Source organism: Marmota monax, unplaced genomic scaffold, assembly GCF_021218885.2.
Source record: "Marmota monax isolate L192 unplaced genomic scaffold, Marmota_monax_Labrador192_F-V1.1 WCK01_AAM20220418_F8-fsc00052, whole genome shotgun sequence".
Taxonomy (NCBI): domain Eukaryota; kingdom Metazoa; phylum Chordata; class Mammalia; order Rodentia; family Sciuridae; genus Marmota; species Marmota monax.
The window spans coordinates 2541090-2564355 of record NW_026693473.1 but is presented as its reverse complement, the minus strand read 5'-3'; the positions used below and the strand labels follow the sequence as shown (position 1 = coordinate 2564355).

At 34.9% G+C, this 23266-nt stretch overlaps 1 protein-coding gene across 8 annotated transcripts in view; it reads right to left on the bottom strand.

The window, feature by feature from the left end:
- Stxbp5l (syntaxin binding protein 5L) overlaps positions 1–23266 on the bottom strand; it is a 350200-nt gene that overhangs the window by 128637 nt on the left and 198297 nt on the right. For all 8 annotated transcript variants that reach the window (XM_058583478.1, XM_058583479.1, XM_058583477.1 and 5 more), the window contains 4 exons: positions 13081–13121; positions 10187–10404; positions 7404–7576; positions 3229–3354 (listed from right to left, as the gene is read on the bottom strand). In XM_058583478.1, coding sequence (XP_058439461.1) covers positions 3229–3354; positions 7404–7576; positions 10187–10404; positions 13081–13121 — 558 coding nt within the window. The remainder of the gene's footprint in view (positions 1–3228; positions 3355–7403; positions 7577–10186; positions 10405–13080; positions 13122–23266) is intronic.

Below are 23266 nucleotides of genomic sequence, written 5' to 3'. Positions count from 1 at the left end.
GGGACTAAAAGATCTGAATAAAACAATTTTAGGGGAAAAGTTTTAATTAGGGGCTCATGGTTTCAGAGGTCTCAGTATATAGATAGCTAATTCCATTTCTCAGGGCTCAAAGTGAGGCTGGACACCAATGGCAGAAGAGTGTGATGGAGGGGAGCAGCTCACGTAATGATCAGAAAGAAGAGAGATCTCCACTTGACCAACATAAACATATACCCCAAAGCCATGCCCTCAATGCCCCACCTTCTCCAGCCACACTCTACCTGAATTCAGTTACCACTCAATGAATCCCATCAGGTAATTGATTCACTGATTGGGTTAAGGCTCTCATTAGCAAATCATTTCTGCCCTAAACCTTCTTGCCTAAGAGGCCATGAATAGAATGTTGTCTCACACATGGGCTTTTGGGGGACACCTCACATCCAAATCATAACAGAAATCTTTAGGTTGTAGAGTATTCATATGTATGTATGTTAAAACAAAGTAAATAAGGCTGATAATTTTATAAAATAAATACACCAATTTACTCTCTATGTAGCAGATTATATAAGTTCTTGTTACCCAATATTTTTGCCACCACTACCAATATTACTAATGTGGTTGTGCAAGACACATGTACAATCATATACTGCTTAACAAAATGGATATATTTTGAGAAATGTGTTATTAGGCCATTTTTGTCCTTGTGTGAATATCACAGAGTATACTTACACAAACTAAGATGGCTACAATGTCATTTGGTGTTATTCTCTTGTGGGACCACTGCTGTGGTCTTTCATTAGCTGAAATATCATTATGTGTTACATTGCAGTATGTGTATTTTATATGTGTTATTTTATTTTTGCCATTTGCATATCTTCTTTTGTGACATGTTTGTTCAAATTTCTTCTGCAATTTTTCCATTTAATTCTTTTTCTTCTTGATAATTTATGAGCTTTAAATGGGACTCAGAGGGAGGTAAAAGACAGTAGGGAAAGCTTCAATATTCCTAGTGCTTTCCTAAGAGGCCATGAACAGAATGTTGATAGAAATACAGATAGCAAAGGCTACTCTGAGGAAATCTCTGGTGGAAATATGTTAAGGAAAATGCAAAAAATGGGCCAAAGAATAACCATATATTCTTATATTAAATATGTATTAAAATGGATATCAGGCCTGAAAATGAGTAGACAAAAATGCAGGCTTTATAAGTGACCATCTTATTGCTTTATTTGCAGACATAAATGAAATTTCAACTATTTCTTATAAATGCCTATATTAAAGGAAAGCAAAACTTTATCTCAATCAATCAGAAACAATCATCAAATTTATAATTATTTAAAGTTTTTCCCATAGGATAAACTAATAAGGCATTGTGTAACTGTAACCTATGAAATATTTTCTTTGTTTTAATTTTATATCCATTTTATAAAAGTCTCCTCTTTGTGTTCTTTTAGAGGAGCTCCTAAACCACTTCTGGTTTGGAGCAAAGCCCATTTCATGATTTGTTTGCTCAAATAAACTCTCTAAAATCTTTACTGTGCTTCAGTTTACCTTTCCTAACAATAAGCTGTCCCAAAGTCCTTTCCACCTCTTTCCCCTCCCCCAATTGGCTGTTGTAGTCAGCTTTCCTATCAAAGACTTTTCCAATGAAGAAGCAAATACCTAATATATATGTGCACGTACATCTGTCATAAATGTACCTTCTAATAGTAAACTCCAGTAACACAGGATAGATTTTTTTTTAAGTACTTTCTCTTACTGAAGACTTCAAGTTTGTTTGGAGATCCACTAGACTTAGCTTTGAAAATACAGAGAACCAAATATACAAAGAAATGTATTTTTAAAATGTTGATGCCAAATTAGCAGAAAAAAGAGGTATTTGAAAAATGGTATTAATATAATTCTTATCATCAGAAAAAATATAGCTTAATCCTTATTTCATACTTTATATTTAAATGAATTATAGATAGATTAAATATTTAATATTTAATAGAAACAATATATTAGTGAGAACATAATTTTTATTATCATAAAGGAAGGCCTAATCCAGAGACATAAAAATAAGAAATAGTATCACAAAAAGTTACCCATGTGAAAACATCATCCTAAACAAAGTCTTACAGCAAACAAAAGCAGAAAAAAAGTCTTTTCAAATTACATGACAAAGGTAGGTAATACCCCTAATATATTAATAGCTTTTACAAATCTTTACAAGAAAGGTCAACAATTCTGCAGGAAAATGGACAAAGAATAGAAATGTCACAGTACATAAAAGCTGTTCAATTTCACTGAAGACACAAGAAAATTCTACTAGTATAATGGCACAATTTTTACTGAACAAATTGACAGGTATCAAAAGTTTGATTAACACTATTGTTAGAAAGGTTGTGGGAAAACAAGCATTCTCAAACAGTGCTGGTGGGAGTATAGTTTGATGCAATCTTTGCGGAGGGCTATGACCTAGGAATAAGGAATTAAAGTAGACTTTTAACAGAATAAAATCCAAAGATCTGATATCTGGTTGGATTATGCAGTTCTCAGCCTTTCTTCTAATGTAGATCTCCAGAAGAAATGTAAAGACTTTCTGGAGGGTGATAACATCATTTGAGTTTCTAAACCCAAATTATAATGTGCATGTCTCAATTAAAAAATACATATTTAAAAAAAATCTGGCACATATGAATACAATATAATGTACCATAAACCAAGATAATACTTATAATTATCAAAGATGGAGCTATCAAACACATATTTAAAGTAACTACATTCAACATGTTCAAAGAAGTAAACAAGAGAGGCAATTTAGGAAAAGAACTGAAAGCTTTAAAAGACCCAAATGGATAGTCTAAAACAGAAAAATAAAATAATTGAAATTAAACTTCATGGTGGATCTACCATCATATTAGTTGGAGAGAGAATTAGTGATCTCTAAAAGCCAAGTCAAAAGAAAAGGAAATCCAAGGAGAGAAGATACATAAAATATAAAATCAACCAAACAAAAAAGTACAATTGTAGTATCACCCTAACAACCTTCTAATAATATCAGAAGTGGGCACACTACCTCAAGTTTGACATCAAAAAAGAATAAATATTTTAAGTTTGAATTATTATTTTCTCATCCTACATTCAATCTAATGAAAATGAGGGTAGGGATTCTAATTTTAAAGACCTCACTTAAATATTTTAAAAGAAACATGTAAAATGTAAAAATTAAATAATACTAATCAGAAAGAAAGTTTAATTACTTACATTCCATATGCTGAGTTTACAGCAAGACTAGTAATCTGTTGAGGAGGCTCACCATCTACCCACACCAACTGAATAACAAGTTCTGCTTGATATCCTGGAGGCATTCGAACTGGTCGTGTCTTAACGCTATATGAAAGAGAAAAAAATAATTCTATCACATACAGTTTAAGTAAGCATACCCATGTTTATCTTGAGAATTTAACTGAATCATCCTACAGAAATATTTAATTATAGCCACTGGGCACATCATGAATATGGTCATTATTTTCTAACTTTCTAAAACTCTACCAAGTCTCTTATGATTGCTAGTCACTTCTTTAACACATTTTGTTCCATTGTCCCAGATGTGGAACGACTATAAAAAAAAACAAACCAATACTGGAATAGTAAATACTGAAATAATTATGTTTTTAGAGGTCTAGTCCCTTGAGAAAAATAATAGATGAAAGACTGGAGCATTGGAAAAAAATATACTTCAAATATATTTTAAAAGAACATATATAAAGAACTTCAACTCTAGATTATGATTTTCAACCTATTTTAATGCAGCTATATCAATTGTCTTGAAATATTTGCAAATTTCAACACTTGGAACTTAATGGTTAACCTTATGCTCAGTCAGGCACACACTTTAACTGTTCTTTATCACTTCCTTTTAATTATTTTATCATATAATTATTTTCTATGTAATAATTGTTACACATGTAAATTGTAAAGTATAATAATAAAAAGAATGACCATTAAACTACCACCCAACAAATGTTTTAATCATCCAGTACCTGAATTCCTGCTCTTTTCCTCTAAACCTACACTCCCTAATTCAATTGATAGTAATTTTATTAAAATTATTCACTAATATTCCTCTTTTATACTTAACACCCAATCAATTATCAAATGCTACTGATGCTACCTTCAAAATGTATCTAGAACCTGATAACATTTTTTGGGGGGCAGGGTACTGGTAATTGAACTCAGGGGCACTCGACCATTGAACCATATCCCTAGCCTTATTTTGTATTTTATTTTGGGACAAGGTCTCACTGAGTTGCTTAGTGCCTTGATGTTGCTGAGGCTGGCTTTGAACTCAAGATTCTCTGGTCTCAGCCTCCGGAGCCACTGGGTTTACAGGCATGCACCACCACACCTGGCAGAACCTGATAACTTTTTATTCTTCAATTGCTTCCATACTATTACAGCTGCTAAACAAATATACAGGATGTTTATTTAAATTTAAATTTCAAATAAACAATAAATAGCTTTTTACAAGTATGTCCATTGCAACATTGAGGATTGTTATGGTTTAGATATGAGATGTTCCCCAAAAGCTCATGTGTGAGACAATGCAAAACAGTTTAGAGGTGAAATGATTGGGTGATGAGAGCTTTAACCTAATCAATAATTCAATCCCCTGATAGGGATTAAACTGGGTGGTAATTGTAGGAAAGTAGGGTAAGGCTGGAGGAGACAGGTCATTGGGGGTATATCTTTTAGTTGTCAATGGATCTTTTACTTTATTTATTTATATTCAGTGCTGACGATGAACCCAGGGCCTCACATGCCAGTAAGTGCTCTGCCACTGAGCCACAACTCCAGCTCTGGTGGTATATCTTTGTAATGTAAATTTGTCCTTGGTGAAGGGAGTTTCTCTCTCTGCTTCCTGATACCATGTCTCCAGTTGCTTTCCTCTACCATACACTTCTGCCATGATATTCTGCCTCACCTCAGGCTTCAAAGAATAAAGTTGGCCATCTATGGACTGAAATCTCAAAAACCATGAGCCCTAAAATAAACTCTTCCTTCTCTAATTGTTCTTGTAAGATCTTTTGGTCACGGCAGTGAAAAACTGACTAAAACAGGGATATAGTGATACCAAAAAATACTTATTATCTAGCCAGCATTTTATTTGTTAAATAGGTCAGCCTTTAACTTTCTCTCTCTCTCTCTCTCTCTCTCTCTCTCTCTCTCTCTCTCTCTCTCTCTCTCTCTTTCCTTTTGGTACTGGGGATTGAACTCAGGGGCACTCAACCACTGAGCCATATGCCCATCCCTATTTTGTATTTTATTTAGAGATAGCAATCACTAAATTGCTTAGCATCTGGATTTTGCTGAGGCTGGCTTTGAACTTGCAATCCTCCTGCCTCAGCCTCCTAAGCAACTGGGATTACAGGCATTTGCCACCACACCTGTCTAACTTTATTTCTAATTAGTTTAGAGCAACAGTCATCAAACTAATCTCATAGCTTTTACCATTCCCTCCATCTCCCAATCCACTTTAATACAGTTATAAAAATTATCTATTTAATATTTAAACCTGATCACGTCAGTCAAAAACTACAAAGACTCTTATTCTCCATTTAGAATAAAAGTCAAGTTCCTAAAATGGCCTATGATTGGCCAATCTGACTTCGTCTCCTACTACCTGCCCTTTCCCATACCCCTAACTACACGGACCTCTTTACTTTTCCTTGAACACGCCAAGCACTTTAAGGCCTTTACTCTAGCTGTTTTTTTCTGCCTGTAACATTCTTTGTCCATATATTCTTTGGCTAATTCCCTCACTTCAAGTTTTTCTTTAAATCTCACCCTCTTAACAAGACATATGTGACTAGAGTCACATATAGAGTAACATAGGCAAAATTTTTTTAAAAATCAAATTATTGCATAAACATGAATATATTGATAAGAATTGTAATATTGCTAAAAATTAAGAGTTGATGATTGAAATACTTTTTAATTAGCTAATATATACGGCAGACTAAATTCAGCAAAGGAAAGGGACTTAGGGATGAACGCCAATGTACACTGTAACAAAGTGTGGATTATATACAATTTATAAACCCACTCAGAATGAAATTCACTTAATAATACTACTTGCATCAGTTATGCTTCATGGTTCTTAGACCCTAAGCACAACATAGGATTATGCTAATTTTCCCACTTCGATTCTCTTTATTATCCTTAAGATTTTCTTTACTATTTTACAAATCAATCCTCTATTACACTTCAACAATTGTTATTGCTCATATCATCTCCACTATGTTTGTTGATTTCATTGGTTTTAGTCTCTCATCAACATTTGAAAAAATTATTTAACTTTAAAGAAAAAAGGTTTTGGAAATTAAGACTCATGCTTTCATGAAAATCTTCTAATTTAACAAATAGATCTACAGTGCTTTCTTGTACTTTTGTGTTTTCTTTCCAGTTTTAATTTTAAAAGAAATCAAATAAGCAAAGTGATATAAAGGGAAAATTAAATATATAAATTCATAACATTATGAAAGTTTTTTGTCCCCCCACTCATTAGATTTTTTTTTAACTTCATAAGAAAAACTTGGGAGAAAAATTAAGAATTACCACTATAGAGTTTGTTCCTAAAATCTTATCTCTAAATTTTCTGTTTTCATAAGAAATGAGGAAACTAGCTATCTAAAGTTTTTCAATGAAAGGACGTGTATATTTTCATATTGGGCTTAGAGAAATTCCTTATTTTGGCTTAATTCTTCATTCAATTAACACTAGAAACATTTGTTTTGACAGTAGAGAAACAGTAATACTTAAGTCATGGGATACTGTCCTTTATGATTCCTTTATACCTGTAATACTTTATACCTTATACTAAAAAGTGCAACAATTAAGATAAATATTATTGTAGGATTTATTAACTAGGTTTTATTTGATAATGACGCTAAATTTTGTTAAAATATATTGAATAATAGCAACAGTTATAGAAAAGAAATATTATATAATATGGTAGCAATCATGAGAGACATTTTATAATACATTTTCTAAGAGTAATAGTAAGCTTGGTTTTCTTTTTATTCTAGGAAGGTTAAAAAAAAAATCATAAACTTATTTTTGCAACTGAAAAGTACCAAGCAAGTGTCCAATTTTTGCCATGCCAAACTTCCTATTCCACCAAAGCCATGTTTTCTTTAGAATCTTTCTGGTATATACAGAAATGTATAAATAAGTAAATGAAGAATGAAAATACTGTGCCCTTTTCATGGATGTAAAAGAAGAGACCAGGGTACCCTTTGGTGGATTGAAAATCTCTTGGCAAAAACTTGAGAGAGAACAGTGAATTTATTTGCCACAGTTTTCAAGAATTATATGATTTATATGTAAAGTACTGTTAAAATTAAAATTTTTAAACCCTTACAATTTAAAACTCTTACTTGAGGCATGGGATACTGTCCTTTGTGACTCCTTCGCTAGCCACGGTGTTAGTGCTCCCTGAAAGACTCCTTGAAGGAGGAAGCTGGGTTGAGAGATCTGGAAATGGAGGACTTGTTTCTGGTTCAGGAGTAATAATATCTTCCACATCATACTGAAGTCGTACCTCTAATGACTTAATAAAAATCAAGTTTTAGTTTAACCTACATCATAATAATAATCACATTAATATATTTGATAGCTGTTAGTAATAATTTACTATTTTTCAGATTAATATGTTCAATTTCAACTTACAGTAAAGTTGACAGGTATCTCAAACTGAATTAAGTAGTGAATTATACAGAAAATTCAATGACAGTCTCGGAAAAGTAATTTTTATTCTCCAGAATTATAAGAAAAATACCCTGCCAGTGGAGATAAAGTTTTTCTATAATAAATATTTCTTAAGATAAACTATAAACTGCATTTCAATATATGACATAATATATAAGAAAGTCCAATGATTAGTCCAATGAAAGAAATTAAACTGTATGTACATTTGTGTGTATGGGTTCATATTATTTGTACAAAACTTTTAGTTTAAAAAACTTTCCTTTCATTTTGTCTCTAATTCAGTAAAAGTTTTCCAAAAGAAATTCCACATTTTTTAAAAAAATTTAAACATTTATTTATTTATTTCGTACCAACATGACAATAGTGGAGTGCATTACGTTCATAATTTTTTTTGCATTACAACTCTTAATACACCTTTATACCACAATTTATCAAATCTCTGTTTGTATATAAGGTATGTTGACACCAAATTCACATCTTCATACATGAATTTCCACTATCCTTGCTATTCCCCTTCTCTCTCCCTTTCCCTCCCACCCCTATTCCACATTTTTTATATTTGTTTCATTACTATAGCTTTTACTTGTTTAATTTCATTAGCTTGATCACAATTACATAATGATGATTTTTATAGGTAATCAAAAAACCTTTTTAAAAACTAAATTATTTTAAAATAGTACTTATGATTGCATTAAATGCTTTAATTAAAACTGATATTAAGGGTTAGAGATGAAGCTTAGTGGTAGAGTGTTTGCCTAGTAAGTATGAGACCCTGGTATGATCCCTAGCACTTCAAAAAAATAACAATTGATTTTATAACAAATATATAATGTTAAAATGTATATTCTTGAGATTGAAAACACAAAAATGATAATATGGGGTATGATAATGATAATATAGCAATCATACTAAGGTGACTGTTAATATCGTAAACTACAAAAAACTCAATAGTGATGAAAATAATAATTATCGATTATTGAGTACTTAAATGCTACTAATATTTTTATATAATCATCATATATGAAATTGCTATTAGTACTTCCAGTTCATTTTTATTTTCCATTTTATTTACACAGAAAATTATGTAGGAAATAAAAGTGAATTGTACTCAGACTCTAGTACTGCCTACAGCCTTGTAAGTGGCAGCGACACATAGGCATTCAATGGTAAAGCTAGAAGTAAAACATAGGTATGTATGATTTAAAGCTCAGGATTTTAATATAATATTAAAAAGTGATATTAATTTTAGTTATTGAGTAGAATACTTATACTTAGAGTAAATAAATCTTCATTTTCTGGTAAAATGATAAAGCAGTAGACTAGGTCTATTATCTAGAGGTATCTTAAATTAGATTTAATTTATCTCATCAGAGCCTCATAATCTCAAATAACTACAATATTTCATTGGTTTAAAAATACCCCAACAAGACTCTGAAAGTTCAAGAAGAAAGACCAAAACTCAATAAACAGAATGGTATCAAACTAAAAAGCTTCTTCACACATGGAAGCAATCAAGAGCCTGTAGAGAGCCTACAGAATGGCAGAAAATCTGTGCCGCTTGCTCCTCAGATAGAGCATTAATATCCAGGTTATACCAAATAACCCAATCAATAAATGGGCAAAGGAACTAAACAGACACTTCTGAAAAGAACAAATATATGTAGATATGTTCAACATCTATAGCAATTTGAGAAATACAAATTAAAACCATACTGGGATTCCATCTCACTCTAGTCAGAATGGCAATTATACAAGTAACAAGAATACAAGTAACAATAAATGTTGGTGAGGATGTGGGGAAAAGGGTACACTTATATATTGCTTATGAGACTGCAAACTAGTGTAATACTTTGGAAAGCAGTATGGAGATTCCACAGAAAACTTGGAATGGAACCACCATTTGACCCAGTTATCTCACTCCTTGGGTATACCCAAAGAATTTAAAATCAGCATACTACATTTTATATATTTATAACAGTAATTAGAGAAATCATTGAGGAAAATGAGAACCATATGATTTTTAATAGCAAGATTAGCTTAAAATACTAAGCTCATTTTGACACAGAAAGAAAGTAATTAAGTTTTGATAGAGAACTGTTCTGTAATTTTAAACTAAGCCATGTTATATTAAGTAATAAAATTCTGAATTCTGAATTACATTATGAATTATATTAGTGGTCACATGCTATACACACTTTTAAAAATATTTATTTTTTAGTTGTAGTTGGACACAATATCTTCATTTTATTTATTTACTTTTATGTGGTGCTGAGGAATAAACCTAGGGCCTCGTACATGCTAGGCGAGCACTCTATGGCTGAGCCATGACCCTAGCCCCACATACTATACACTCTTGATGGCTTAAAACCATACCAAGAAGTAGCCCAAATCTGATAATTGCTTTCTTTTAACAAGTGCAAGTGCAAAAGTTAAACTTTAAATAATAACTTACCACTATTTCTGTTGTAATTTCATGTCTGCTGAATTTATAAATTATGACATAGGCAGAGACTCCTGATACACAAAATATTCTGCTCTCTGGACACCAGTAAATCATCTGAATGGCATATGGATCTTCCTCTACAATTTCACATGTTTGTTTGCCTTCTCCTGCCTTCTGTTTTTCAAAGACTTTTGAAGTTTTTAGCTTGTACAACATCTGCAGAGTTACTGCAAGACATTGAAACACAGTTACTTTCTAATTAGGATATTGTTAAAGCTTATTCAATATTTATTAGACCATAAAAAACCCAAGTAAGGAAAATTACATTACATTCCATGTAATGATCTCATATCACTATAGTACTGGGAAGGAGACCATGGGGGAAGGGGGAACATTCTTTGAGCATCACCATCTATCAAGCAATATGTATTTGCCAAGAAAAGTCCTAACGACATAGGTATTTTTTATCCTTATTGACTGAAAGTGTGGTAAAGAAATTTTACATGGAAATACTGAATATAATTCTCTCCTACAGGAGATTCCTCAATCTTTTTTCATAATATTCCCTTTTGATTGCTAGATAAATGATTGATGCTACCCCAAAGTGTTTTCTGCACTTGCACTCAAAAAAAAAAAAAAAAGTTACTTCTGCTGGATGAGAAACACTGTAATTTACCAGCCAGCAATATCTGGAAATCAAAGAATCTGTAATTATTTTAAGAAAGAGTTCTTCTGAATGACTCTGCATCAAAAAAAGGTTAAAATATTATCTCATAAGCTTTGGATTTGGGAATTGTTTTCAATAATATTTTGGGGGAAATATTTTTCCATTTGAGAACATGATAACAATCCATCTGAAGTTACAATTGTTTTCTGACAAAAATCTCAAAAAAAAAAAAATCAAGAATTCTTGCCCAAAGTGCACAATCTAAATTTAATCATCAGAAGCATTAGTCAAAACAAAATTGAAGGTGATTCTTCTTTTGTAACTGTCCTGAATTAAAAAATATCAATGCCATGAAATAGATTCAATATATATTGATAAATACTATCCTAACTAAATACTAAATAACTAAATACTATCCTAGAATTTCTTTTTTTATAAAGGATATTATTTGGAAAATGGGAAAAAATTTAATAAGATCTGAAGATTATGAGATAATAGCTTTGTATCAGAAGTAGTCTGGTTTTGATAACTCTATTTAGGTTATAGAAAATAATACCCTTAATGTGTATTTAGGTATGTAGCATTAGAGGAACATAGTGTCTACTCTCAAATGGTTTTAAAAAGCTAGATACATATTATATGTGCATCTTTTGTTTATATATGTGTGTATCAGTGTGACAGAATGGTAAAAGGAGAATGAAAAAGAAGAAGAAAAGGAGAGGGAGAGAAGGAGACGAAAAGGGAAAGAAAGTAAGATAGACTGGGGTGGGGAAACATATGTAGGACAAACTGAAATTTGGGAAATCTGGATGAAAGTTATACAGCATGTCACAGATTATTTTTCTTTTTACATTATTCTGTAAATGATCTCTTTAGACAATATCAAACTAAAATAGTTTCTAAATTGGCAATGGATGTAATAAAAATAGTGTTTTATTAAAACTAACTTCTTAACATTATTATGCATGCTAAGGGGTGCTACGCCTTCTAATAGCTGCAGAGTTAAAGGGTCTTTTCATTTTAGAAGCTAAGGAATGACTATGCATTAATTTTGTTCCAGGAACAAACTCAGATTTGCATGAAAAGATTCTTCAAAAGAAAATCTGTTGCTCTTTATTGTGAGAAGTCAGAAAGAGGCTCAGAATCCAAGGCTTTAGATCTTTTAATCTTTTTCTAATGCTGATGGTTTGCTTGATTGCTGCAGGACTCAACCATGTGGATAAGAGAATCAAGAATCAACTTTGTCCTTTGCTTTTTTCTGTTTATTATACTCTGCCTCAAAGGCTCTTCATTTCTATAGCTTCAAATATAACTTTCATGCTGCTTTTTCATTAGTTTCCATTTCTGTTTGTTCTATCAACTGGAAATTTGGATTTTCAGGTGTTACTGCAAAATTCAGGTCTCAAAACCTCTCATATTCCTTATTTCCAAGAGTTAACTACATTTTCCTGAATTGCACATGCTCAGGAACTTAGAATCATTATCAATTTATTCATCTCATTCTATTCCTATTAAAATCTTAATTGTCTTTCAAAAATTCATGTTAATTGTTACTCCATTAAAATGTAGTTCCTGGATCTACTAGGACAGAGTTAATCTCTGCTATTTCTGATAAAAAAATAGAATTTGGGTTGTACTACATTTACAATTCTTATTTGTTTTGCCTTGATTTATGTATGTGCTTTTGTCTTTTCTAAAGAAAATGGGCATATTGAAGAATTAAGGATATTTGCATGTCCTTCAACATTGAGCATAATACTTTATTTATTTCTAAATTACACAATTTCAAGAATTTATAAAAAATTTTTTACTATTATCAAATAATTTATTTTGATTTCCACAGGACTTAGTAAATGAGTGGAAATGAAAAGTCAAGGCTAGAGGGATAAAAGCACTTGTCCAAGACCATACAACAAAGGAGGCAAAGGAAATTCCTTCAATACAGTTAATGTGACAAAAGTTTGATATTATTTTCTGGTGCACTATGCCCTTTGTAAATAAAATAGATTGCTGACAGAGTGACTTAGTCCTATTTGTTCTCTATTATAGAAAAGAGCACTATATATATAAAATTTTAAATGATCTAACAATATAGGAAATAGATCTTTGTAACAGCCATACATTTAGGCTAAAAATATTTCTTAAATGTTAGCTGTCCAAACTAAAAAGTGGTGAATGCTACAAGTAAATATTAACCAAGTGTTTTCGATTATATAGGTATAAACTTAAAACTTACTTGCAGAAGCATCCCAAAATTTTATTGATCCATCTGCATGACTAGATAAAAAAATAGTATTAATTAAAGTACACCACATAAAAAAAAATCATCATGGCTCCAAATGTATAAAAATTTGAGTTACTGTTATTAATTTTTTTATTTTAAAATACAATTCTAATGAAAATCAATCAATCATTTCTAAACTCAAAACAATAGTTTATTTTTTAACTAATACACAAAAATCTAAAGGTTGAACAAAGAACAATTCCTTAGATTTTACTGTAAGACATTATATGTGATAGTAGTTTAAAATGGCCTATGGAAAATGAATGATATTCTTAAGTAAAATTGCTTCTGTTCAATGAAAAAGATAACAGATAATTTTCAAATTAGCGAAATATAAAAACAAATCCCTAAGCCTATTTAAAATTGAGTCATGACTCATTAATAAATAATGTAATGTCAATTCTGTAAAAATTCATTAACCTCATAGATTCCCAGCTTTAAGCCAATCCCCAAACACCAAAGGCCTAATATCATCTCTGATATAAGGATGCTGACTCAAAATAGATGGTGGGGTCCAGGGACGGAGGAGGTTCACCCAGTTGGAAAAGGGGAAGTTGGGGAAAGGGAGGGGGAATGGGAAATAAAGTAGAATGAATAGGACATAACTTTCCTATATTCATATATGAATACATGACCAGTGTAACTCCACATCATGTACAACCACAAAAATGAGAAGTTACATTCCATGTATGTATAACATGTCAAAATACATTCTACTGTCAGGTATAACTGAAAGAAAATAAAAAATTGTTATTGTACTGCTATTTTTTATTAATTTTTAAAAATGTATATGACAGTGGAATATATTATAATTCATATTACACATATAGAACACAATTTTTCATATTCTGGTTTATACCAAGTATACTCACACCAATTCATGTCTTCATACATGTACTTTGGATAATGATGACCATCACAATTTTTAAAAAAACTCATTTACAAAACAGGAGATATACCATTTTAACGTATAGAATACTTTCTAGTTCATTCAATGAAATCAGCATTATCCTCAAACTAAAACCAGGGGAAAATATTTACAAGAAAAGAAAATTAAACACCAATATCCCTCATAAACATAAGCATAAAAGGGGCCAGAGTTGTGGCTCAGTGGCAGAACGCTTGCCTAGCATGCATGAGGCATTGAGTTCAATCCCTGGTACCATATAAAAATAGACAAATAAAATAAAGGTAATGTGAAAAAAAACCATAGGCATAAAAACTGTCAACAAAATATTAGCAAAGTGCCAGGTATCATGGTGCATGCCTGTAATACCGGTTAGTGGGAAGGAAGCTGTGGCAGGAGGATTAGGAGTTTAAGAACCACCTGGACAATTTAGCATTACCATCTCAAAATAAAATAAAAAGAGCTGTGATAGGGTTAAGTGACAGAGTAACTAACTCTCATATGAGACCCTGGGTTCAAGTCCCAATACTAGAATATGAATATGCAAACTAAATGAAGTATTTACTATCTCTAAGGATTTGTCTATTTTTGTTATTTCATATACATTATGTGACTTTTTGTATATGGTTTCTTTTACTTAGTAAAAATGTTTTCAAAGTTCATGCATATTTCAGCATGAATTCAAAGTTCATTCCTTTTTATCTCTGAATTATATTCATTGCATATGAATATATGTATATGATATGCATTTTGTTTCTCCATTCATCAGTTGATGGGCATTTTTATTGTTTCCACCTTCTGACCACTAGTTAGAGCTGCTGTGAACATTCACATACAACTTTTGGCTTAAACAACTACTTTCAATTACACATGGTCCCCGATTTAAATTTTTTTGACTTTACAATGGCTCAAAGGTGACATGCACTTCATAGAAATCATACATTAAATTTTTAATTTTGATCTTTTCATGTGCTAGTGATAAAATACTCTTTCCCATTGCTGAGCAATGGCAGCTAGCTGCAGTTCCCCACTCAATCAAGAGAATAAACAACCAACACTCTCTTCTGTACTGTTTAGTAGGTTAGGTTTAATAAATGCATTTTTGATTTATAATATTTTCAATTTATGATGGGTTTATTAGGATACCTTTCCATAGTAAGTTAAGAAGCATCTATATTATGAATATTTACCTAAAAGTGGAATTGCTGGGTCAAAATGGGAATTCAATTCCACTTTTTGAGGAGATGTCAAATTGTTTTCTGTAGCAGATGTACCATTTTACATTCTCACTAGCAATGTATGAGCTTTCAAAAACTTGTTCTTTTCTAATTTATCATTGTGTTTTTAAAACCTATTAATTAAATTTATTTTTAACTGATAAATTTTATGGGTTACTTTGTGATGTTCTGATACAATTATACATTTTATAATGTTTAAATCAGGTAAATATATCTATGTCTTCAAATATCATTTCTTCATGGGAAAAATATTGAAAAGACTTTCTTCCATTCTCTGTAGTCATCCTACTGTGCAATAGCATACCAAAACTTTTTCTTCCACACAGTAAATTGGTACCCATTTATCAAGTACCTTTTCCTCCAATATTCTCTTCTCACCTCTGGTAACCACCATTTACTCCCAACATCTAGGAGATCAGCTTTTTAAAAAGATTCCTCATTGAATGAGAACATGTAATACTGTTTTTATGTGCACAGTTTATCTCACTTAACATATGATCTCTAGTTCTAACCATATTGTCACAAATAACAAGAATTCATAGTTTTTTAGGATATATGTACCACATTTTCTTTATCCATTCATCAGGTAATGAACATTTAGGTTGTTTTTCCATTTCTTAGTGACTGTGAATACTGCAACAAGGCACACAGGTGTGCAGATGTTGTTTCAACATACTGATTTCATTTCCTTGGATATGTACCATGTAAGGGGATTTTTGGATTATTTGATAGTCTATTTTTAAATTTTTGAGGCACTTCCATAGTGTTTTCCATAATGGATGTATTCATTTATATTCCCACAATAGTGTGCAAGGGTTCTCTTTTCTCTACATCCTTGCCATACTTGTTATCCCTTGTCTTTTAAATAATAGCCATTCATACTGGAGTGAGATATCATTGTGATTTTGATTTGTATTTCCCTGATGGCTAATATATTGAATATTTTTTCATATATATCTTGACCATTTGAATGTCTTCTTTGAGAAATGTCTGTTTATGTCTATTTCCATTTTTAAATCAGGCTATTTGCTTTTTTGCTATTGAGTTTTTGAAATTCCTTACATATTTTTTTTTTTTTTTTTTTTTTAATTTTTTATTGTGGGTTGTTCAAAACATTACAAATTTCTTGACATATCATATTCCACACTTTGATTCAAGTGGGTTATGAACTCCCACCTTCACCCCATACACAGCTTGCAGATTCACATCAGTTACACATCCATTGATTTACAAATTGCCATACTAGTGTCTGTTGTGCTCCGCTGCCTTTCCCATCATCCACCCTCCCCCCTCCCCACCTCTCCCCTCCCCTCCCCTCCTCTCTCTCTACCCCCTCCACTGTATAACCCTGAGGGTCTCCTTCCATTACCGTGCAATTTACCTTCTCTCTCCCTTTCCCTCCCACCTCTCATCCCTGTTAAATGTTAATCTTCTTCTCCTGTTCTTCGTCCCTACTCTGTTCATAGTTACTTTCCTTATATCAAAGAAGACATTTGGCATTTGTTTTTTAGGGATTGGCTAGCTTCACTTAGCATAATCTGCTCTAATGCCATCCATTTCCCTGTAAATTCTATGATTTTGTCATTTTTTAATGCAGAGTAATACTCCATTGTGTATAAATGCCACATTTTTTTTATCCATTCGTCTATTGAAGGGCATCTAGGTTGGTTCCACAGTCTTGCTATTGTGAACTGTGCTGCTATGAACATCGATGTAGCAGTGTCCCTGTAGCATGCTCTTTTTAGGTCTTTAGGGAATAGACCAAGAAGGGGAATAGCTGGGTCAAATGGTGGCTCCATTCCCAGCTTTCCAAGAAATCTCCATACTGCTTTCCAAATTGGCTGCACCAATCTGCAGTCCCACCAGCAATGTACAAGTGTACCCTTTTCCCCACATCCTCGCCAGCACTTGTTGTTGTTTGACTTCCTAATGGCTGCCAATCTTACTGGAGTGAGATGGTATCTTAGGGTGGTTTTGATTTGCATTTCTCTGACAGCTAGAGATGTTGAGCATTTTTTCATGTACTTGTTGATTGACTGTATGTCCTCCTCTGTGAAGTGTCTGTTCAGGTCCTTGGCCCATTTGTTGATTGGGTTGTTTGTTCTCTTATTGTCTAATTTTTTGAGTTCTTTGTATACTCTGGATATTAGGGCTCTATCTGAAGTGTGAGGAGTAAAGATTTGTTCCCAGGATGTAGGCTCCCTATTTACCTCTCTTATTGTTTCTTTTGCTGAGAAAAAACTTCTTAGTTTGAGTAAGTCCCATTTGTTGATTCTAGTTATTAACTTTTGTGCTATGGGTGTCCTATTGAGGAATTTGGAGCCCGACCCCACCGACTGTAGATCGTAGCCAACTTTTTCTTCTATCAGACGGCGCGTCTCTGATTTGATATCAAGTTCCTTGATCCATTTTGAATTCACTTTTGTGCATGGCGAGAGAAAGGGATTCAGTTTCATTTTGTTGCATATGGATTTCCAGTTTTCCCAGCACCATTTGTTGAAGATGCTATCCTTCCTCCATTGCATGCTTTTAGCCCCTTTATCAAATATAAGATAGTTGTAGTTTTGTGGATTGGTTTCTGTGTCCTCTATTCTGTACCATTGGTCCACACGCCTGTTTTGGTACCAGTACCATGCTGTTTTTGTTACTATTGCTCTGTAGTATAGTTTGAAGTCTGGTATCGCTATACCGCCTGATTCACACTTCCTGCTTAGCATTGTTTTTGCTATTCTGGGTCTTTTATTTTTCCATATGAATTTCATGATTGCTTTCTCTATTTCTACAAGAAATGCCATTGGGATTTTGATTGGCATTGCATTAAACCTATAGAGAACTTTTGGTAATATCGCCATTTTGATGATGTTAGTTCTGCCTATCCATGAACAGGGTATATTTTTCCATCTTCTAAGATCTTCTTCTATTTCTCTCTTTAGGGTTCTGTAGTTTTCATTGTATAAGTCTTTCACCTCTTTTGTTAGGTTGATTCCCAAGTATTTTATTTTTTTTGAAGATATTTTGAATGGAGTGGTTGTCCTCATTTCCATTTCAGAGGATTTGTCGCTGATATACAGGAATGCCTTTGATTTATGCGTGTTGATTTTAAATCCTGCCACTTTGCTGAATTCATTTATTAGCTCTAATAGTTTCTTTGTAGAGCCTTTTGGGTCTGCTAGATATAGAATCATATCATCTGCAAATAGTGATAATTTAATTTCTTCTTTTCCTATTTTTATGCCTTTAATTTCTTTCGTCTGTCTAATTGCTCTGGCCAGTGTTTCGAGAACTATGTTGAAGAGAAGTGGAGAGAGAGGGCATCCCTGTCTTGTTCCAGATTTTAGAGGGAATGCCTTCAGTTTTTCTCCATTCAGAATAATGCTAGCCTGAGGCTTAGCATAGATTGCTTTTACAATATTGAGGTATGTTCCTGTTATCCCTAGTTTTTCTAGAGTTTTGAACATAAAGGGATGCTGTACTTTGTCAAATGCTTTTTCCGCATCTATCGAGATGATCATATGGTTCTTATTTTTAAGTCTATTGATGTGGTGAATAACATTTATTGATTTCCGTATATTGAACCAGCCTTGCATCCCAGGGATGAATCCTACTTGATCATGGTGTACAATTTTTTTTTATATGTTTTTGTATCCGATTCGCCAGAATTTTATTGAGGATTTTTGCATCTAGGTTCATTAGAGATATTGGTCTGTAGTTTTCTTTCTTTGAAGTGTCTTTGTCTGGTTTAGGTATCAGGGTGATGTTGGCCTCATAGAATGAATTTGGAAGTTCTCCCTCCTTTTCTATTTCCTGAAGTAGCTTGAAAAGTATTGGTATTAGTTCTTCTTTAAAGGTTTTGTAAAATTCTGCTGTATACCCATCGGGACCTGGGCTTTTCTTAGTTGGTAGTCTTTTGATGGTTTCTTCTATCTCCTCAATTGATATTGGTCTGTTTAGGTTTTCTATATCCTCCTGACTCAATCTGGGCAGATCATATGACTTAAGAAATTTATCTATGCCTTCACTATCTTCTAATTTATTGGAGTATAAGGATTCAAAATAGTTTTTGATTATCTTCTGTATTTCTGAAGTGTCTGTTGTGATATTGCCTTTTTCATCCCGTATGCTAGTAATTTGAGTTCTCTCTCTTCTTCTCTTCACTAGCATCGCTAAGGGTCTGTCGATTTTGTTTATTTTTTCAAAGAACCAACTTTTAGTTTTGTCAATTTTTTCAATTGTTTCTTTTGTTTCGATTTCATTAATTTCAGCTCTGATTTTAATTATTTCTTGCCTTCTACTTCTTTTGCTGTTGTTTTGCTCTTCTTTTTCAAGGATTTTGAGATGAAGTATGAGATCATTTATTTGTTGGTTTTTTCTTTTTTTAAGGAATGAACTCCAAGCAATGAATTTTCCTCTTAGAACTGCTTTCAATGTGTCCCATAGATTCCGATATGTTGTGTCTGTGTTTTCATTTATCTCTAAGAATTTTTTAATTTCCTCCTTGATGTCTTCTATAACCCATTGATCATTCAGTAACCTATTGTTCATTCTCCAATTGATGTATGCTTTTTCCTTCCTTCTTTTATCGTTGATTTTCAGTTTCATTCCATTATGATCAGATAAGATGCATGGTAATATCTCTACTCCTTTATATTGTCTAAGAGTTGCCCTGTGACATAATATATGATCTATTTTTGAGAAGGATCCATGTGCTGCTGAGAAAAAAGTGTAACTGCTTGAAGTTGGGTGGTATACTCTATATATGTCAATTAGGTCTAGGTTATTAATAGTGTTATTGAGTTCTATAGTTTCCTTATTCAACTTTTGTTTGGAAGATCTGTCCAGTGGCGAGAGAGGTGTGTTGAAGTCTCCCATGATTATGGTGTGGTGGTCTATTAGACTCTTGAACTTGAGAAGAGTTTGTTTGACGAACATAGCTGCACCATTGTTTGGGGCATAAATATTTATGATTGTTATGTCTTGTTGGTGTATGGTTCCCTTAAGCAGTATGTAGTGTCCCTCTTTATCTCTTTTGATTAACTTTGGCTTGAAATCTATTTTATTTGATATGAGTATGGACACGCCTGCTTGTTTCCGAAGTCCATATGAGTGATATGATTTTTCCCAACCTTTCACCTTCAGCCTATGTATGTCTTTTCCTATCAAATGCGTCTCCTGTAGGCAGCATATTGTTGGGTCTTGTTTTGTGATCCATTCTACTAGCCTGTGTCTTTTAATTGGTGAGTTTAAGCCATTAACATTTAGGGTTATTATTGAGATATGGGTTGTTCTTCCAGCCATATTTGTTTATTTCTGTTACTAAACATTGTTTGTTTTCCTCTTTGATTGTTTCCCCCCCCCTTTACTGTCCTACCTCCCACTGTTGGTTTTCATTGTTATTTTCCATTTCCTCTTCCTGTAATACTTTGGCTAGGATGTTTTGAAGAGATGGTTTTCTAGCTGCGAATTCTTTAAACTTTTGTTTATCGTGGAAGGTTTTAATTTCATTCTCCATCCTGAAGCTTAATTTCGCTGGATACACAATTCTTGGTTGGAACCCATTATCTTTCAGTGTTTGAAATATGTTATTCCAGGATCTTCTAGCTTTCAGAGTCTGTGTTGAAAGATCAGCTGTTATCCTGATTGGCTTGCCCCTAAATGTAATCTGCTTCCTTTCTCTTGTAGCTTTTAAAATTCTCTCCTTATTCTGTATGTTGGGCATCTTCATTATAATGTGTCTAGGTGTGGATCTCTTATGATTTTGCACATTCGGCGTCCTGTAGGCTTCTAGGATTTGGGATTCTGTCTCATTCTTCAAGTCTGGGAAGTTTTCTTGTATTATTTCATTGAATAGACTGCTCATTCCTTTGGTTTGGAGCTCTGTACCTTCCTGTATCCCAATGACTCTTAAGTTTGGTCTCTTAATGTTATCCCATATTTCTTGGATGTTCTGCTCATGGTTTCTTAACAGTCTTGCTGAGCTGTCTATGTTCTTTTCCAGTTGAAATACTTTGTCTTCATTGTCTGATGTTCTATCTTCTAAGTGTTCTACTCTGTTGGTAGTATTCTCCATTGAGTTTTTAAGTTGGTTTATTGCTTCCTGCATTTCTAGGATTTCTGATTGCTTGTTTTTTATAACCTCTATCTCCCTGTATAGTTGATCCTTTGCTTCCTGGATTTGTTTGCGTAATTCGTTGTCGAAGTGATCTTTCATTGTCTGATTTTGCTGTTTAATGTCTTCCTTGATACTCCAGATCATCTGAAGCATGTATATCCTGAATTCTTTATCTGACATTCCATCTGCTGCAGCTGTTACCTCTTCTAAAGTTGCGTTGACCTGCATTGCTTGTGGTCCTTTCTTTCCTTGTCTTTTCATACTGCTTGCGTATCTTTCCTGCAGGTGCGGGCGGCGGCTCTGCTCTCTCCTTATTCCAATTGGGGTGTCGTGGCTACCACGCCGGCAGGTCACTGGGCCTGTTCTGGGAGCTGGTGGCGGCTCTGTTCTGCCCCTACTCCAATTGGGGTGACGTGTCTGTCGTACCAGCAGGCCACTGGGCCTGTCCTGCTGGTCGGTCGCAGATCTGCCCACCTTTTGGGCACGAGTGGAGGCTCTGCTTTGCCCCTACTCCAATTGGGGTGTCGTGACTACCCCGCCTGCAGGATGCTGGGTCTGTTCCTGGCAAGGGAGGCGACTCTGCTCTGTCACTACTCCAATTAGGGTGGTGTTTGTACCCCGCCGGCAGGCTCCTGGGCCTGATCCGCCGGTCTGTTGTAGGTCTGCCTACCTTGAAGGCGCGGGCGGCGGATCTGCCCTGCCCCTCCTACCACGCCTGCGGACCCCTGGGCCTGATCTGCAGGTTGATCACTGGTCTGCTCACCCTGCGGGCACGGGTGGCGGTTCCGCTCCACCCCCACTCCAATTGGGGTCACGTGACCACCACACCGGCAGGGCCTGATCCGGGCGTGGGATAAGGATCTGCTCTGCCCCTACTCGAGTTGGGGTGACGTGTGTACCACACTGGCAGGCCACTGGGCCTGACCCGCCAGGCTGTCACAGGTCTGTTTACCTTGCAAGCGCGAAGGGCGGCTCTGCCCTGCCCCTCCTACCACGCCCATGTACTACTGGGTCGTGGGTCTGCCCACCTGGCGGGTGTGGGTGGCGGCTCCGCTCTGCCCCCTCTCCAATTGGGGTCACGCGGTCACCACGCTGGCGAGCCGCTGGGCCTGCTCCGGGGGCTGGCGGCGGCCCGGCTCCTTCCCTCTGGCTCGAGTACAAATTGAGGAGACTCGGGTGACTGAGCCTCACCCCCCTTACCAGGAGACCAACTGCTTATGTCACCGCTGGTATTGATGAAGATCTGTCCTCCACCACTTTCTGCTGACATCAGATCTCTGCCATGTTGGTATCCTATGCGAATGGCAGCATTTCGTTCCCCTTGCCAGGCAACCCAAGCAATGGGTGAGTCCTGACCTGCCCTCAGCAGGACCCGGACCGAGACGCAGTTTCCGCGGGCTCCTAGCCCCGGTCCAGGGAAGTTCCGGGAGCCGGAACTCGGCCGCTCCGTGCTCGGTGTAAGCTCCTATAAGTGTAGGCTCCAAGAAGCAGCCCCCGCGGGCTCAGTTCCGGGAGCCGGAATTCGGCCGCTTAGTGTTTGGTGTATGCTCTGATAGTAGCAGGGTCCAAGAAGCAGCCTCCGCGGGCTCCGCAGCCCTGAGCCAGGGCGGTTCCGGGACGGTTCCGGGAGCCGGAACTCGGCCGCTCTGTGCTCGGTGTAAGCTCCTATAAGTGTAAGCTCCAAGAAGCAGTCCCCGCGGGCTCAGTTCCGGGAGCTGGAATTCGGCTTCTTGGTGTTTCGTGTTTGCTCTGATATTAGCAGGGTCCAAGAAGCAGCCTCCGCAGGCTCCGCAGCCCGGAGCCAGGGCGGTTCCGGGACGGTTCCGGGAGCCGGGACTCGGCCGCCCCGCGCTCCGTGTTCACTCCGATAAGATCAGATTTTAA